Source organism: Paramormyrops kingsleyae, chromosome 10 (genome assembly GCF_048594095.1).
Source record: "Paramormyrops kingsleyae isolate MSU_618 chromosome 10, PKINGS_0.4, whole genome shotgun sequence".
NCBI classification, from domain to species: domain Eukaryota; kingdom Metazoa; phylum Chordata; class Actinopteri; order Osteoglossiformes; family Mormyridae; genus Paramormyrops; species Paramormyrops kingsleyae.
This window is the reverse complement of record NC_132806.1, coordinates 14,188,082-14,205,548: the sequence shown is the minus strand read 5'-3', so window position 1 is coordinate 14,205,548 and position 17,467 is coordinate 14,188,082. Positions and strand designations below refer to the sequence as shown.

Here is a 17,467-nt window from a genome sequence, read left to right as displayed (position 1 = left end):
TAAGCCTAGCTCAAATGCCACTTGTACGTGTGCTATTACGGTCTGCGCACAGTATGCGTGACGTAATTCCGTCCCCGGGGCTGTCCGCGCGGACTGTAGGTAAGGAGTAGTTGTATTATGGGTGCTCTCAATGAACGGTTGTGTGAGGTGGTGCGGCGGTATCCGCACATATATAATTCGTCATTGAAAGGGCATAAGGACGTATTACGCTGCACGGAAATATGGAAGGAAATCGCCCAAACACTGGGCAAAGATGAGAGCTTCTGTAGGCAGAGATGGAAATATCTGCGAGACAGATACGTGAAAGCAAAACGGAAGACGGGTGGAAAGGGTGGCGATGCGAGTGGCAGCGATCGAAGCCCACATATCGTGACCATGCTGAGCTGGCTTTCCAGTTTTGTGAGACACAGAGAAACGGATTCCAGCGTATTAAGTGATATGGTAAGTGCCGAATTGCGCGTCCTCAAAGAGATAGTTATGAAACCTAGAGCCACACATCCATTCTATTGAGCTAGATGGCGGTTTATAGGGGTAAGTCCATGTAGCACAAAAACCTCACTGAGCACTATTTTATGGTTCATTTTATTGGCTGATGCGACTAAACAAATAAACGATGTAATTATCGACTAATTTGAGTTCGTATTATTGGACACATGAGCATTGTGCACTGTACATATAGGTAATGCAGAAAGTGTTTGTTTAAAATGTTTGTGATCATTGATGCGACTGGAAAAAAAGAAACAATGTTAAACCATGGGGAAAAAAAAAAAGTTATTTAACAATTTTTCTTACATATATTCAACAAACTGGTTGTAAAGAAAACAAAACAAAGCAGAGAGAGAGAATTTTATCTCAAGTAAATTTAACACAGGCATTAATGAACAGGACATGTTCCTCCTTTACAGGTTAAACATAATAGTATTAGTCTACACATGACCCAAATATTCTGCTTACAAGGGAGGTTCTGGGGGTTCTAAAGTGAGGGATTCAATATGACAAAAAAGGGGCTGCCATACTCTATAAAAGTGGGACAAACACCCTTTAACAGAGTAACGTATCTTTTCCAGCTTAGAAAACATCAACACATCCCTTATCCACTGTGTATGAGAAGGCAGGTGTGATTTCTTCCAATGAATCAAAATAAGACGCCGAGCAACTAAACAAAGAAAGGCTACAAAGTCTGATTTAGATTTGGACATTTGAATACAGTCTGGTAAAACTCCAAATAGAGCTGTAAGTGGAGATGGCTCAAGGGTGATTTGCAAAACATCCGAGAGTGTAGTAAATACAGAGGTCCAATATGTGCGCAGAGATGGACATAACCAAAACATATGGATCAGTGTGCCATGATTTTTCCGACATCTATCACACAAAGGGTCAGTATTGGGATATACACGGGCTAATCTAGACTTAGTCCAGTAAACTCTGTGTAAGAGTTTACACTGAAGAACACCGTGCCTAGCACATATGGAGGAAGAATGTACACGTTCAAGAATAGATCCCCACAAATCAGAGAGATCCTCACCTAAATCCTGAGCCCAGAGTATCTAACGTCTGTTTAAAAGTAGAACAAAGAAGATATTAAAATGATAGATTGTGGAAATAGTACCCTTTAGGGTAGAGGATATCTTAAGAATGCTGTCAATAGGCGTGTCCGGTGGGATATTCGGAAAGCTATTAAATGCTTTCCTGTAAAAGTCCCTCACCTGAAAATATCGGAATAAATGAGAGGATGGAAGACCAAACCCATCAGCTAATTGTTGGAAAGACGCAAAAACGCCCTCAACAAATAAATCTGTAATAGTCACGATACCTCTTTGTGACCAAAATTCAAATGCACCATCATTCAACGAGGGAGGAAATAAAGGGTTTTTGCAGAGAGGCATTGACACGGGTAAAGTTTGGATTCCAAAATGCTTACGAAATTGAGTCCAAACCCATAATGTGGTCTTAACTACAATATTTTTACAGAACCTGGATAAATTAAAGTCAGGAGGGCAGGAAATTAAGGAAGAGAGTGAAGCAGGGGCACAAGACGATGATTCCATCAAACACCAGACTGGTGACACAGCAGGATCAACCTGTACCCAATAGAGAACTGACCGCAAATTAGCTGCCCAATAATAAAATAAAAAATTAGGCAATGCCATTCCGCCAAGTGATTTAGACTTCTGCAACACCTCTTTACGTAAGCGTGGGACTTTCTTATTCCAGATAAATTCCGAAACTAAGCCATCAAGTTTATAAAAGAAAGACTTGGGAATAAAAATAGGGATGCACTGAAAAAGATAAAGGAGTTTGGGAAGGATGTTCATTTTGACTGAGTTAATTCGACCAGCTAAAGATATAGGCAGGTGGGACCAACGACAAAGATCATCTCAAATGCGTGTTAGGAGTGGATCAAAGTTAAATTTAAAAAGTTTGTCAAATTTATCAGTAATATTCACCCCTAAATATGTAAAACCACTATTCACCACTTTAAATGGCAGAGATAATAGCGGATAAGAACGTGCAGCCTCATTTACTGGGAAAACTTCACTTTTATCCAAGTTTAGCTTATACCCAGAAAGTTTCCCAAAGCCATCCAGTACTGTCAAAATATGTGGTATCGAAATAGATGGCTGAGAAACAAAAAGTAGCAAATCATCTGCATATAATGATACTTTATTATTGACACCTCCCTCCCGGGTTATTCCCTGAAAAATTAATGAACTTCGGAGTGTAATGGCTAATGGTTCAATTGCCATTGCAAATAAAAGGGGAGAAACAATGTTAACTGTTAAGGCTGTCAGAATTACGTTTTGCACTGTTAGCTGGTGCCTATACATCACTGAATGCATCATGTTATCGACGTTTCAGACCGAGTGCCCACCACGCAAGATTCCCAGGACCGGGACAAAATTATTTCAACCGGGCCCCCAAGACACACAACCGCTCCCACCTGGGCCCCCTCTTGGGTCCGGGCCCGGGACAACTTCCCCAGTTGTCCCCCGAAGACAGCAAGCACTGGAGTTTGAGTGCATCGCTTCTGGATCCTCTGTCACTGACACGGAGCAAGACACATTTTCTGGAAACCAAGGCCAGCATGCCTCCTCCGCTCCATGGTCACCGTCCCCATCTGAAAACTCAGACCAGCACTCATCTGAATCTCCATTTCCCAGCTGTCAGGATTCAAGGAAGCTAAATGAACCCCCGGAGTCTTCAACTGAAACAATGACATCACAACCGCAGAAGAGCATTCAGGAAGGTGGCTGTGAGGAGTTGTCCTTTGGACAGTATGTCAGTCAAGTGCTGTTAAAAATGGGCCAAAAAACAAGATCCTGTGTGAAATTTGAAATCAATCAGGTGCTGCACAAGTGGGAAATGGAGCCCCACCGCGATGACATTGTCTGATATGTCCTGCATTAGACACATCGCATACAATATACTATACTATGGAGATAGTATACAAGGTTTTATGTACTTTTGTATGAAATAATTAGGTTTTTATTTTGTTACATTGGTTGTTGAAATATAACAACGTAGGTTATTCATAAAAGTTTACCCATTTCACCCTGCTTATTATTGTTGGTTGCAATACATCTTCTTGGATAGGTTCAGTCTACAATGATTTGCACATACACACAGGGAGTTCAAGCTCACCAAAATGGTAATGTTGGATGTTGTTACCTTTACTCAAATTATTAGCTTAGACTTTAAATACGATCATCTTGAGAGGGAAGGAAGGACAGACCTCACAACTCCTCCATGCTAGTCTTTGAGAGTCTGAAAGAGGGTCATTACACCTACAGGAACTTTTATGACATCCCATTCAAAATCCATAGGCATCAATATGGAGTCAGCCCCCCCTTTGTAGCTATAACAGCTGTGTCTTGGGAATTTTTGCCCATTCATCCACAATAGTATTTATGAAGTCAGGCATTGATGTTGGATGTGAAGGCCTGGCTTGCAATCTCCACTCTAGTTCATCCCAAAGGTGTTTGATGGGGTTATGGTCAGGGCTCTGTATGGGCCAGTTAAGTTCTTTCACGCCAGACTCACCCAACCATGTCTTTTATGGGCATACTTGTGGCCTCAAAGAAGCTCTTGAGATGCATCATTTGCCAGAAGCCAATGGCGACCAGGATGAGTGTCTGGACAATGGACCAGAGGACCCATTGGTTGGTGCTTTCGCTTGTTTGTCTGAAGCGTTCCTCAAGGTACTGGAACACAAGAGGATATCTTAGAGACAGCCCACAGCAACATGGCCACCACATCAGGTGACAATATTAAGAGTGGATGATACATAGCAGACAAAACATGAGAGGGCACAGGTCAGGTAATGAAGCTCCACTTTGGGACACAATCACAGCACACATTTAGCTTAATCAAATGGAGACGACTCACCCTCTGGTAGTTCTGTTCTTTCTGGATCTGGTCCACCTGTTCGACAAGCTGTCTAACCCTCAACTGCAGCTCTGTGAGCTTATCCTTGGCTGCGATCTCAGCATAGTTATTGGTGTGCTCCTCAACCTGGATGTCCAGGTGAACTCTCTGGTAATGGAGGCGACAGCTGAGCAAGACAAGTCATTTTCCTTGTTGCAAACAGCATCACAGATTTCTATTATATTTAATCACAGATGTAATATGGGATTTCAGCTCACCAGCATCTCCCCAGCAAAGAGGGCAAACTTTGATGAGTTAGAATGAAGGCAGATCTGGTGTTCTCCAGGGGTGTGGGAGGTGAAAGTGAATCTGCCCTCCGAGCCATTCTGACGGGATAGGATCACCTGGACACAAGCAGAGCTAGCATGAGCTAAAACTAGCTACACAATCAGGGCAACATATGCTCTCGTTGATAGAGTAGCAATTACCTTTTCATCCGGATCTTTCACTTCCACAAACACACCAGGTCCTTGGGTTGCAGGTAAATACTCCTCTCTCTGCTTGTCATACAACTGCGTCCTATAGTTTCCTAAGAAGGGAGATTTCAGCGCAACAGCATAAACGATTATTGATCTTTAGCTAGAGTAGTCCAAATTGCTTCTATCATTCAGTACAGACGACATTTTTAAGAGCGTGTTTAATGCTGCACCCAAAGCATGCATGATAATCGTACAATACTTAAACATCCTTTCCGGATCGCAAAAGGCAGCCAGTCGGCAGTGTCCAGCCGTGGAGCTCTGAGCGGTTTATTAAAACCCAGCTGACAGAAGCGTCTACACGGGTTGCTGCACACCATTTAAAACGCAACCCCCAGCAGTCAAAGCCGGGCATGTTGAGGATCGAGTGATCCGGCCGCACGTCTTAAGTGACAGAGGCAGGAAGTGGGTCCGCACATAAACACCGTTCAATCGTCCTAAAGCTCTCGGCGCTCTCTACTCTCATGCATCAAGCCAGGTTCGGGATTAAACGGCGGCCAGACCAGGCAAACGCTGAGTTACAGGCGCGCGGACCTCCCCAGCTTTGGTCGCGGATACGGACATCGGTACGCCTTAACCATGAGCTAGCACCGTAACGAAAGCATTACCTATGATCATGGTTTCGTCGGGGATTTCCTCTATGAAGCATTTCTTTTCCGTTTCCCCAATATGAAAATATAAAGAGTGCGTCAATTTGCACAGAAGGCTAACCAACAACACGGACAACACACTACTCCGCATTTTTAAGGCCACCATCTTACTACCAGTGCCTGAGTGGACGACTGTAACAGAGCATGCGCAAAAAAGCTAGTGCCACGTTAGCCATTACTGGGGACCATCCAACCACCGCCGGCGACGTCGCAACAAGGGGATTGTGGTTCCAGTAGTCATAAGCCTAGCTCAAATCCCACTTGTACGTGTGCTATTACGGTCTGCGCACAGTACGCGTGACGTAATTCCGTCCCCGGGGCTGTCCGCGCGGACTGTAGGTAAGGAGTAGTTGTATTATGGGTGCTCTCGATGAACGGTTGTGTGAGGTGGTGCGGAGGTATCCGCACATATATAATTCGTCATTGAAAGGGCATAAGGACGTATTACGCTGCACGGAAACATGGAAGGAAATCGCCCAAACACTGGGCAAAGATGAGAGCTTCTGTAGGCAGAGATGGAAATATCTGAGAGACAGATACGTGAAAGCAAAACGGAAGACGGGTGGAAAGGGTGGCGATGCGAGTGGCAGCGATCGAAGCCCACATATCATGACCATGCTGAGCTGGCTTTCCAGTTTTGTGAGACACAGAGAAACGGATTCCAGCGTATTAAGTGATATGGTAAGTGCCGAATTGCGCGTCCTCAAAGAGATAGTTATGAAACCTAGAGCCACACATCCATTCTATTGAGCTAGATGGCTGTTTATAGGGGTAAGTCCATGTAGCACAAAAACCTCACTGAGCACTATTTTATGTTTCATTTTATTGGCTGATGCGACTAAACAAATAAACGATGTAATTATCGACTAATTTGAGTTCGTATTATTGGACACATGAGCATTGTGCACTGTACATATAAGTAATGCAGAAAGTTTAAAATGTTTGTGATCATTGATGCGACTGGAAAAAAAGAAACAATGTTAACTGTTAAGGCTGTCAGAATTACGTTTTGCACTGTTAGCTGGTGCCTATACATCACTGAATGCATCATGTTATCGACGTTTCAGACCGAGTGCCCACCACGCAAGATTCCCAGGACCGGGACAAAATTACTTCAACCGGGCCCCCAAGACACACAACCGCTCCCACCTGGGCCCCCTCTTGGGTCCGGGCCCGGGACAACTTCCCCAGTTGTCCCCCGAAGACAGCAAGCACTGGAGTTTGAGTGCATCGCTTCTGGATCCTCTGTCACTGACACGGAGCAAGACACATTTTCTGGAAACCAAGGCCAGCATGCCTCCTCCGCTCCATGGTCACCGTCCCCATCTGAAAACTCAGACCAGCACTCATCTGAATCTCCATTTCCCAGCTGTCAGGATTCAAGGAAGCTAAATGAACCCCCGGAGTCTTCAACTGAAACAATGACATCACAACCGCAGAAGAGCATTCAGGAAGGTGGCTGTGAGGAGTTGTCCTTTGGACAGTATGTCAGTCAAGTGCTGTTAAAAATGGGCCAAAAAACAAGATCCTGTGTGAAATTTGAAATCAATCAGGTGCTGCACAAGTGGGAAATGGAGCCCCACCGCGATGACATTGTCTGATATGTCCTGCATTAGACACATCGCATACAATATACTATACTATGGAGATAGTATACAAGGTTTTATGTACTTTTGTATGAAATAATTAGGTTTTTATTTTGTTACATTAGTTGTTGAAATATAACAACATAGGTTATTCATAAAAGTTTACCCATTTCACCCTGCTTATTAGTGTTGGTTGCAATACATCTTCTTGGATAGGTTCAGTCTACAATGATTTGCACATACACACAGGGAGTTCAAGCTCACCAAAATGGTAATGTTGGATGTTGTTACCTTTACTCAAATTATTAGCTTAGACTTTAAATACGATCATCTTGAGAGGGAAGGAAGGACAGACCTCACAACTCCTCCATGCTAGTCTTTGAGAGTCTGAAAGAGGGTCATTACACCTACAGGAACTTTTATGACATCCCATTCAAAATCCATAGGCATCAATATGGAGTCAGCCCCCCCTTTGTAGCTATAACAGCTGTGTCTTGGGAATTTTTGCCCATTCATCCACAATAGTATTTATGAAGTCAGGCATTGATGTTGGATGTGAAGGCCTGGCTTGCAATCTCCACTCTAGTTCATCCCAAAGGTGTTTGATGGGGTTATGGTCAGGGCTCTGTATGGGCCAGTTAAGTTCTTTCACGCCAGACTCACCCAACCATGTCTTTATGGGCATTGCTTAGTGCACTGGGGCACAATCAATGCTGAAACAGAAAAGGGTCTTCCTCAAAGTCAGAAGCATAGAATTGTCTGAAATGTCTTTATATGTGAAGTGAAATTTGAGTCTATGAGGACCTACGCGGAGGAAAGTATAATTACAGAGATGAAATTATACAGTACATCGATTGTGGTTGAAGATTCTGGTATCTGCATGCATAAATCAAAAATACACCCTTGAAACATGGCTAGCAAAAACTCACCAGAAAAGGGGCGTCAGATTTTCATGTAGTGAGAATGCGTTTCCCACAAAGGTATTCGAGCTAAGGATGTCTGCATGTTAGTACAGTTATGGTGGCAGTCCCACCTCCAGGATAGTGCCCACTAGTGGAGTAAGCTTTACACGTACCTAGTGATGTCATCAACAGGTAATTACCCATGTCAGCAGCGGCATCTGTAAAAGCACTATGGGTTAAATACCTTTGGTAAACCCAAAGTATTATGGGGAGGATAGGTCTTCAGACAATACAGCTCCTAAATGCTGATTGGTTGGTGCACAAAACCTGCAGTGATTAGCAATTTCATGTGGATTTGCATCCACCAGGTTAGTAAGACCTCAAAATCCCAACTATAACCATCAATAGCACACCATTGGCCAGTTTCCCAGTCAAGGATAAGCCTAAGCCTAGACTAGCTTTGAGTTTCAATGGTGAATCTCCATTGATACTGCAATTTAGTCCAAGACTAGGCTTAATCCTTGTTTGGGAAACTGGCCCCATGTGGGTTAAAATAACCACATACAATGCATGTTATAATGGATACATACATAAATGGAATGAGAAGAGGTAACTTACCCTACAATCCAACGGAATCAAGAAAAAAAAAAGCATTTTCATTTTTTTTAAAGGCACGGTACATACAATATAAAATCAAGTTAAAAAGACAAACTAATGAATCAAAGTTAATTTATTACATTGGAACCCAACAATGGAAGAATCATTTATACAACAGTGGGATATGACAGGCCTTCCAACACTCCAGTTAAGTATGTACTCTGGAAATACTCATAACCATGTTTTTGGTAAACAGGTTTCAAAAACTATGCATGAACTGATTTTTGACTGCTATAGACAAAGGTAAAATCTGTATGTTGTGAGATTCCTTATGAAGGTTTCTGATACTATGAAAAGCAGCTACAACCTTTGGCAACAGTTAAATTTTACACCTTATATATTAGTTTGCAAATTGGCCTCCTGTATGGTTGTTCCTTAAAACAGAAATCAGATTGCAGTGCAGACTTGCTTTAGGTGGAAAAAGGATCATCTTCAATACTGAACATCTTCAAAGGGTTTATAAGCAGCTGGCACCTGTCATGTAATAAAGTAATATTACACTCCAGTGAAGCAGCTTCACCCCCCGACAGCCAGAGTAAAAGTCACATGTAGGGTGCCTAGAAAGACGCATCTCACCACAAGGGCGGATGAAGATGACCGACGGATAACAGCATTCATACGAAGGCTCCCGTGGTGAGGTCAGCAAACAGGATAAGCGTCCCAGACAACAAACGCCTCCGAACGTGGGTTGGGGCCTCATTCTGTCCAATGTGCCCAGATCTATTTTCACCGTCACCTGAAGAACACCACCCTGGCTTCCCTGGCTTCCCTACCTCTCCCTCACCGTAAATTACGAGAAAAAAAAAAGAAAAAACAATAGTCTCGAGGCAAACAGAATCGATCAATCTCATTTAAAACCTAGAACGATCAGAAACAAAAACCCCCTGGCGTAAACAAGTGCATTCAGAAAGCGGAGATTAGAAAAATATATAAACAAAAATGACATTTTATATGCAGCTCCCTGGGCAGAAATGTCAGCCAACAGGACTGATCATTTCCTTCCCACTTTCATCTCCAGGCCTCCAAATATTAAATTCCACTTTTTATGGTGCTGCAACCCTATAAAAAAAAGAAAAGAAAAAAGCCCGTATTTCACACGGCCACGCTTACTATGGCGTCACCCAGCTCCCGAGTTCCACAAGGGGCTCCAAACCACTTTCAGCACAGGAAACATCACTGCTGTCGCCTCCATCCAGGACTTCAGAGATACGAACATTAGGATTTCACACGACCTCCAGCTATTCACATTGATCTGCGCAGCACACGCTGCCCCCTCCCCTGCCCCAGAAAGGCCATCCTCTAGTAGAAGCGTTTGTTCCTCTCCTGGCGTTTCTGGAAGACAACGGCGCCCACCACGGCACACACCACGATGCCGAGCAGCGCGCACAGCAGCAGCAAGAACACCTTCCAGCCAGTCAGCGGGGTGCTGCGAAAATTGCCGGTCGGGTCGTCGATGTTGTCTGCGGACGGAGGGAAATGGGGGCAGAGTTACGAGTCCAGATATTTCATTCATATTTGGGCTTCATTCGGCACATTCTAGAAGTTTGCCAAAGTGTAAAAGCGCGTGCAGTGAACCTCGACGATTCACCCCACGCATGGCCACCAGCACGCGTTTTAAGGGCCAGCTTGGTTTTATCGCTGAAGGCGTGTGAAGGTTCACGGAAGCATGGTAACCCAGCATCCGCAAGAGCCCCGCATCTCAGCACCTTTGGGTGACTTCAGCAGGCTGACGCTGGGCTCTATCTTCGTCCAATCCTGGCTGTCCTCCTCAGGCGTGTGCTCTACCATCAGCTGGTACATCTTCATGGAGATGATGTCATGGTCATCTGTGACACACATATGCAAAGGGTTAAAAGTCAAAGTCTCTTTTGTCATCTTCAGATATCTCTTACCTATTACATTAAATCATGACATTAACCACCTGATTGGTGGGGTGCAAACTGTTACTGAAGTTTGCCAGTGAAGCAGAATGTGCAATAAATAAATATTCAAATAGAGAATTATATTTAGACTATTCAGCAGTTGAATAGCCTGATGGAAAAACACTTTTCTATACATCACTGTCCTGCTGGGAGGCTGCAGAACTTCCTACCAGACAACAGTGGAGCAGAGTGATCCAGGTCAGGGTGGTGTGGGACAGCTGCTTAGGAATGAGGTAGATGTGCAGCAGGTCTTACCAGCCAGGTCCCCAGTGGCGGCAGAAGCTCCGAAGTAGTACCCGGTGGGCATTCGGACACCCGCGACGTCGATGCACTCCTTCCATTCGTTCTTGTCATCAACATCGATCATGACCTGACGTTCAAGTGAATGGAGATGTGAGGTTTTGGGGGATGAGGTCCGAAAAAAAAGATTGAAGACTTAGAAGCATCAGAGGCCGGCGCGCTCACCGTCAGACGGCCTTTGGAGTAGCGGATGGCCAGGTACGTGTCGTGGTCCTTGTTGCGGATGTCCGCGGAGCAGCCACCCAGCTCGGAGGGACGCCCGTCCTTGCTGTGGTCGTAGGGCTGGGAGCCGTTGTTCACCATGGCTGAGATGTAAGGGAAGGAGCGCTGGGGGGGGTTTCAGAAGCAGGATTACAATCATTTATCTGAAAAGCAACTACTTCTAGATACAAGGAACCTACATTGGTGTCATTTAAAACAATCATGGACAATTTTTGGTATGTTAACTGTTTTTGTTTAGAAAAGGAAAATGTTATTCATCACTTTTGTTTCGCTTAGAGTTTGATATGGTTTAGTTTCCCTTTATTTAAGGTTAGGGCTTTATCATTATTTTCACTGATATTTTTAAATATTCCCATCATTTTATTTTTTGTCATTCCTAATTAAACACTGCAGTCCATTTTGGTCTGACAACTGGAAAGTGAGAGGGTGGAAGATTGTGCTATAATCTCCCCTAGATGGACCATAACGTTATACAGTCTTGCGCACATAGTAAATAATATACACTGATGGAGAGATGCCTGAAAGTGGAAGTAGGATGACGTTAGTGGAGGTTTCGCTTAGTGTAACAGTTGCAGGAGAAGAGGCAGCTTAGTGTGATGGTGGTGGGAAGGGGGTGGGATCAGTGTGGCATTCAGGCAACAGCGGAGGGGGCAGGGTGACAATAGTTTAAAGACTGAATGAATTTACAGTTCCTGGTATTATTTCCGAGTGAGTCATGTTTGCACTGGAAGCTTGTAGGACGAGTTTATATTGACTTTTCAAAGTGAAGTTTGCGATCGAAGTGCAATGGCCAAACAATCAGCACCAAGCAAAAGACAAATGTGGTGAAATAAAGCAGAAAGTGAAGCCATCCAGCTATTCAGCGCCAGATGTTTAGCCCATGGAAGCAGTCGGTGCACCAGGCTGCAAAGGTGACATCAACCAAGCTGCTCAACGGCAGCAGATCAGACTGAGCACAGAGGGCCTCCTGCATACAGCATGGAGTCTTCATAGGGGCAGACTAGAGAAAGCCAGAGCTGGCAATTTCACGGAGCTGAGCTGCACATGACAACATTAAATAAGGTTCGGACATGTTTTGCAGGTGGTGTTGACTACACTTAACCCCAAAATGGAAAACTTATTCCATTAATAATGAAAAACTCTTCTGCTGACATAAGGATGCAGGACAATAGATGACATTTAGACTCATATTGGCAAATAAAATTCCTCATAGAATGTTTTAAAATTGAAAGTATAAATGATAGCATAAATGAGTCAACTGGCATATCTTTTCATGTAAGCTCTTTCATTGAATGCAGACAATACTTCAAAATTCATTTATTAATTTACATGCTAGAAATATACAACATTATCAACTATAGGTGTGACACCACACAGATCTTTGTGTGGAATTATGCTACAAGTTTATGAAAAAGGTCTTTATAAAACCTAAATAACAAACGCAGTGAAAGTTTGTTTCCACACACAAACAGGAAGCAAAGTCAACTGACAAACTCACATCAGAAGCTTCATTATTAGTGTTTATTAAGACTGCCAAACAAAGGCCAACTGTGTTTCCAAACAAGTCCCTAGAGACAGACACAGTACTTACATCCATCCCATGCTGGTCATTGCGGAAGGTGTCCAAAAACACGGCCAGGCCAACAAAGTGGTCTTGGTTTCCAAAGATGGGGCCTGAGTGAAGGCAGAGACAGTGTTACATGTAAAGGGAGAAGTCGTATAACATAAGATCTCTGCCACAGGACCGCTGCTTTCAAGGCTAAGCGGCTCAGACGGCTGTTTAATAGATTACCGGGTCGCAGCCTGTCCTTTGTGTACCAGAGGGCGATGCCGTCTCCATGGAGATTCTTCTTCCCAGAGCCGTGCACTCTGAACTGGACGTGCATCTCCCAGTCCTTGAGAAAGCATGGCTGCAAAGCAGAGAAACCCATGCTGAACAGCTCGAACCGCTTCAGCATAATTGGACGCAGTCGGGTCGCCTTAGTTTATGGGCGCGTTGCTCACCACCGTGTTCCAGATCGAGCCCTGTTTGCTGCGCTCGTCCGGGGTCAAGCGGACGTACTGGCTGGTCACCAGCGTGCTGCCCCAGAAGTCCCACTGACTCGACGGGCTTGTTCCGACACCTGCAGAAATGCAACGCGGTAGTGTAAAGCGCAGCTCAATGACAGAGCGACGTTGCAAATAAGGTCTACCTAATATGTGGTTATAGGTCGTCCATCAAGGCTGCTAACTCCTTTCATGAACAGTCAGACCCAGACGCAAATAAAAGCAGAGCACCATGCCGTATGACAACGGCTACTAACCCTGGTACGGCTTGGTCAGCGAGTGTTCCCGTTTCATGTGTTCGTTGTTTCCGTCCGTGATGTCAGCACGGACCGGCAAAGCCGTTAGAAGCACCAGAAGCATAACCACACAGCGCAGACCCATCATCGTCCTCTTAAAGCCACCCCGAAGCTGAGTGCGAGCTATTCCTCCGTTCTTTGCTGACGCCATCTTCCAGGCTGAGAATCGCACTAATTTCCGGCTGGTTGCTCTGTGTGTCCCTCTGAGTAAATGCCCCCGGAAACATCGGTAGTGAGCCGGAAGGTTCTTATAGACACGGCTACCCTGCTCACTCACGGCAGATTTGTTGCTCACTAAAATCAACAAGACCGGTGTCACTACCAACAGGAACATGTTAAGTGAGGTAAAATACAACTGATCCTGGTAGAGAATCTATGGTGATGAAATGACACCGAATAAAGGTCTTCATCCTGTGTGTAGAGCTGTTGTAATACGGACCAAATTGACCGTAGGATCGACATTTTGAGACCAATAGGTGACGCGCACATAATACCGGTTTGGGACGGAGCCGACCCCTTAAAGAGAAAGTAGTTTTGCTCATAGGGGACTTGTTCTAATTATGCTTTAATATTAAAATCGTACCAGCTTCTGTTCTCGACCTTATGAATGGGTACATCCACCAATCTATCACTTCATACTTTGTACAGGGTGGCAGCGAACCCAAAGCCAGGGGTATATTAGACCCAGTCACAGGATGTGGATGCACACTGAATTACATTTAGAGCTACAAATAAAACATTGTAAACCCCTTAACCTTTTTATTATTTTATAAAAAAATGGTCGTAACTCAGTTGAAAGCAATGAAAAAATGAACGAAATAATTAGTGTCATTCCTTTTCCTTGATGTCTGAATTCTTTTTATATTTTTCATTTTACTTTGCATAAAAATGGACCAAAAGGTGCAAATATAACCCCAGAACTGCTATTAGAATTAAACTAAGCGGAAATTGAACTTGACATTTAAACCGCTAGTTCAATTCATCTCATTAAAGACTTTTCCAAAGAAATTTGTATGACTGTTTGTTTGATCTTCCACTCGATGTATAAATTATTCTGCCATAACTGGCCATGTGCAAAATCATATAGAAAGAGTTTAGAGGCCATGAGGGACGTCATTATGTAGGGAAACAAGCACCAGGTCCTGAATGGGAGACTATGTTGTCTGCAGGGAAGAGCTTTCAGCACTGTAATTACGTTTAATCAGTCACCACATGTTTTCTGCCAAAGTTACATGCAAGTGGGGAAAACTTAGATCAGAGAGCAGCGTCAGCTAAGGGCCCAAAAGTGATTGATTACTCTGCCAACCAGAGGATTTAAACTCACAGACTTTCAGATACAGCCAGAGATCTCCGACATGCTGAGGTATACATCACACTAGGAACGGAGCTTGGTTCTGGTTCACCCTCAGAATCAGATCATCGGACAGAAACAGAAGCTCAGCAGAGGGAAAGGAAGATCACTGGTCCTGGGGGAGAAGAACATAGCTGGGAGTCGGAGCACTGTGACAAACTGAAAGCAAACCTTTATTTGATATTTCCAACTTTCAATGCATTCTAATAACTGTAAGAGGATCCTGATACATTGATGGGACAAAGATCCAACAGTTTTCAATTTTAAAACAAACTTAAATTTTTAAATTAAAAAGAAATCATGTCAATTCGTCCAGTAGGTGTCACTGTAACGTAAGTCAAAGGATAGTTTGATACAAGCAGCTCTTTTGGACTTGATCGATGTTGGAAATGATAATGTGGATAACATCGATACAAGAGGCCCCTTAAAATAAGAGACCTAAACTGCAACATAAGGCTTCGAATAGAATTTTAAACGAAAGTGTTGGCAATAAACAAAGTTATATTTGTAGTCAAGATGGACTGCTTTGTAGAGACAAACATTCAGACTATTGATTACACTTCTCTCCAATGCCCCTCCTCAAAGCTTGAGCGAGATTTTTTTTCATTCTGTTTCATTTTAACATCAATAAATATTTACCTCAACAGGAAAATAGACATTACATGTTTCCGTAGTTTAAAACAATCTGGGTATCAATATCTCAACAAAAAAAAAAGTTTCCTAAAATTCCTAAAAAGGCTTCTCTGTTCTAATACAAAAGACTTATATACCATTCATATGCAGTCTGAAAGTTTACATACAAGTTTAAATATCATCAATATCATCATCATCATCATCATCATCATCATCATCATCATCATCATCACCCCCCCCCCACAAAATCACTTACAAACCTCCACAAATGTGGAGCTGTAGCTCAGCTCCTGTCACATCTACTCTGCCCTACAGCTCCTCAGCTCTGATTGGACCTTGACAGCCTGTCAGGTCCATCAGCTACAGTGCACCTGTGCTCCAAGAAACCTAGAGAAACAAGAAAGGCTCCGATTTACGGCTGGAAAGAAAATTACGGAATGGAAGCAAGGACTCGCTTAATGGGTATAGCAGCTGATCAAATAATTCACAGGTTAAGAAGGAAGGTCAGGAAAATGAAGCTGTGAGGTACAATTTACAGGCTGCTGCTTTTAAAGCTGGACCACTGAGAGGCTTGACTTGACCTGCGTAACACCCCCTTGGTGAGCACTAATAAAATGAATTCACTCTCTGCTGTCTGGACCATGAGTCAGTGATCTGCAGCACAAGCCAAGCACAAAAGCTCGCCAGAATAATGAAAGCTTTGCGTAAGTCACATTACATTCAAACGTGATTAGGAAATACTAGACAGTCCATGAAAGTCAGTAAATATGCACTAAATGTGCACAAATACACACAATGGATGTGTTTCCAAAGAAATTAGAATTACGTTGACAGTTTTCAGAGGGTAAGTAATGGGTAAAACTGTTTGTAGAAGAACATGTTTTTGGACGAAATATCAGCTCCTTGGGCTTCACATGGGGGGGGGGGTATGTTTTTTTCTGGGACCCCACTCAAGAAGTCTCTTTGGGCCCCCCACTCTAGGGTTACCAACTCTCACATATCTGGCATGACACTCACACTTTCAGCCTCTCACATCCATGCAAGAAACCTTACAGCAAATTTATATTTTTCCATCACTAATCTAAAATTAGCGACATCAAAAGTGTTGCGGCAGTTTGCAAACCCAACAGACTATATGCAAGGTAATAAGATTGTTACAGACGTGTAAATGTATGTATGTATGTGCATGTGTGTGCAGATTTGTCTCTAATTGAAAATCTCACTCCAGCCAGGTGCTCACCATCCAGCCTCGGTCTGTGTTTGTGAAGTTTGCTGCATCCTTATCAGGTGCTTCACTTTCTGGGGAAGAACTTGGTCAGCTTAGGAAATTTTTCTTCGCGGTTGCATATAATGTTAAAGTTTACTAACAAGTAGAATCAGAAGATGCTAGCTAGTTGGCTGGTTAGCAGAGCATGCTGCTTCAGTATATTCTAAATAAGGAATGCAATTTTTTTATTTTTAGTGTAGTGACTATTTGTGGCCAACAGGGGGTCCCACACAAATGCTTGGTTTAAATGGTGGCAAACAGCAGCGCATATGAAACCCAGACTTAGGCAGAATCTTTGACGTGGACATTCATGCCAATTAACAAACAATGTGGATCATTGTGATGTAGATAGAGCATTTCAAATGGCTAATCATGGTGCCCAACCGGATGGGCCACCCCTGAAAGTTGAGGGTTTAGGGCATACTGATTCATTTCGGTCACTAGTCTTAGATAAATGGGACATAAGAATAAAGTCACCCCAAAGTCTCTGTGCTGACAACAACAATGAAGCCATATGGTCTCACTTTTGTGAGGCTCATCTTAACATGAATGCTGCCACAGATGGTAAATCATTTGTAGGTGTCCAGTCCACATCTCACCAAGTGAGTCCTATGAGCAGCTTCCTGGAGGACTTTATAGTGGCCAACAGCCACACTTTCCAAGCCTTGCCGATTTCTGCTCTTTTACTTGTGAGTCACTTTGTATTTTCAAAGTAACAATCTGAAATTTTGCCC

General features: G+C 43.5%; 2 protein-coding genes and 2 long non-coding RNA genes across 4 annotated transcripts; 2 read left to right on the top strand and 2 right to left on the bottom strand.

The window, feature by feature from the left end:
• Positions 1-29: 29 nt before the first annotated feature.
• LOC140593291 (uncharacterized) lies at positions 30-3,593 on the top strand. Its single transcript, XR_011993559.1, has 2 exons — positions 30-441; positions 2,860-3,593. It is a non-coding gene; the product is annotated as an uncharacterized lncRNA (long non-coding RNA).
• On the bottom strand, positions 832-5,695 carry LOC140593289 (transmembrane emp24 domain-containing protein 9-like). Its single transcript, XM_072717330.1, has 6 exons — positions 5,510-5,695; positions 4,854-4,954; positions 4,644-4,769; positions 4,387-4,533; positions 4,042-4,202; positions 832-3,118 (listed from the first exon to the last, which is right to left on the bottom strand). The coding sequence occupies exons 1-6, from the start codon at positions 5,655-5,657 to the stop codon at positions 3,106-3,108; spliced, it is 696 nt and encodes a 231-aa protein (XP_072573431.1). The 5' UTR covers positions 5,658-5,695; the 3' UTR covers positions 832-3,105.
• A 42-nt stretch (positions 5,696-5,737) lies between these two features.
• LOC140593290 (uncharacterized) lies at positions 5,738-7,316 on the top strand. Its single transcript, XR_011993558.1, has 2 exons — positions 5,738-6,232; positions 6,619-7,316. It is a non-coding gene; the product is annotated as an uncharacterized lncRNA (long non-coding RNA).
• A 1,435-nt stretch (positions 7,317-8,751) lies between these two features.
• Positions 8,752-13,709, bottom strand: lman2 (lectin, mannose-binding 2). The gene is made up of 8 exons (XM_023795020.2): positions 13,444-13,709; positions 13,145-13,263; positions 12,933-13,050; positions 12,732-12,814; positions 11,084-11,245; positions 10,874-10,988; positions 10,403-10,522; positions 8,752-10,156 (listed from the first exon to the last, which is right to left on the bottom strand). Exons 1-8 carry the CDS (start codon positions 13,631-13,633, stop codon positions 9,996-9,998), a joined length of 1,068 nt encoding a protein of 355 aa, XP_023650788.1. The 5' UTR covers positions 13,634-13,709; the 3' UTR covers positions 8,752-9,995.
• Positions 13,710-17,467: the final 3,758 nt, after the last annotated feature.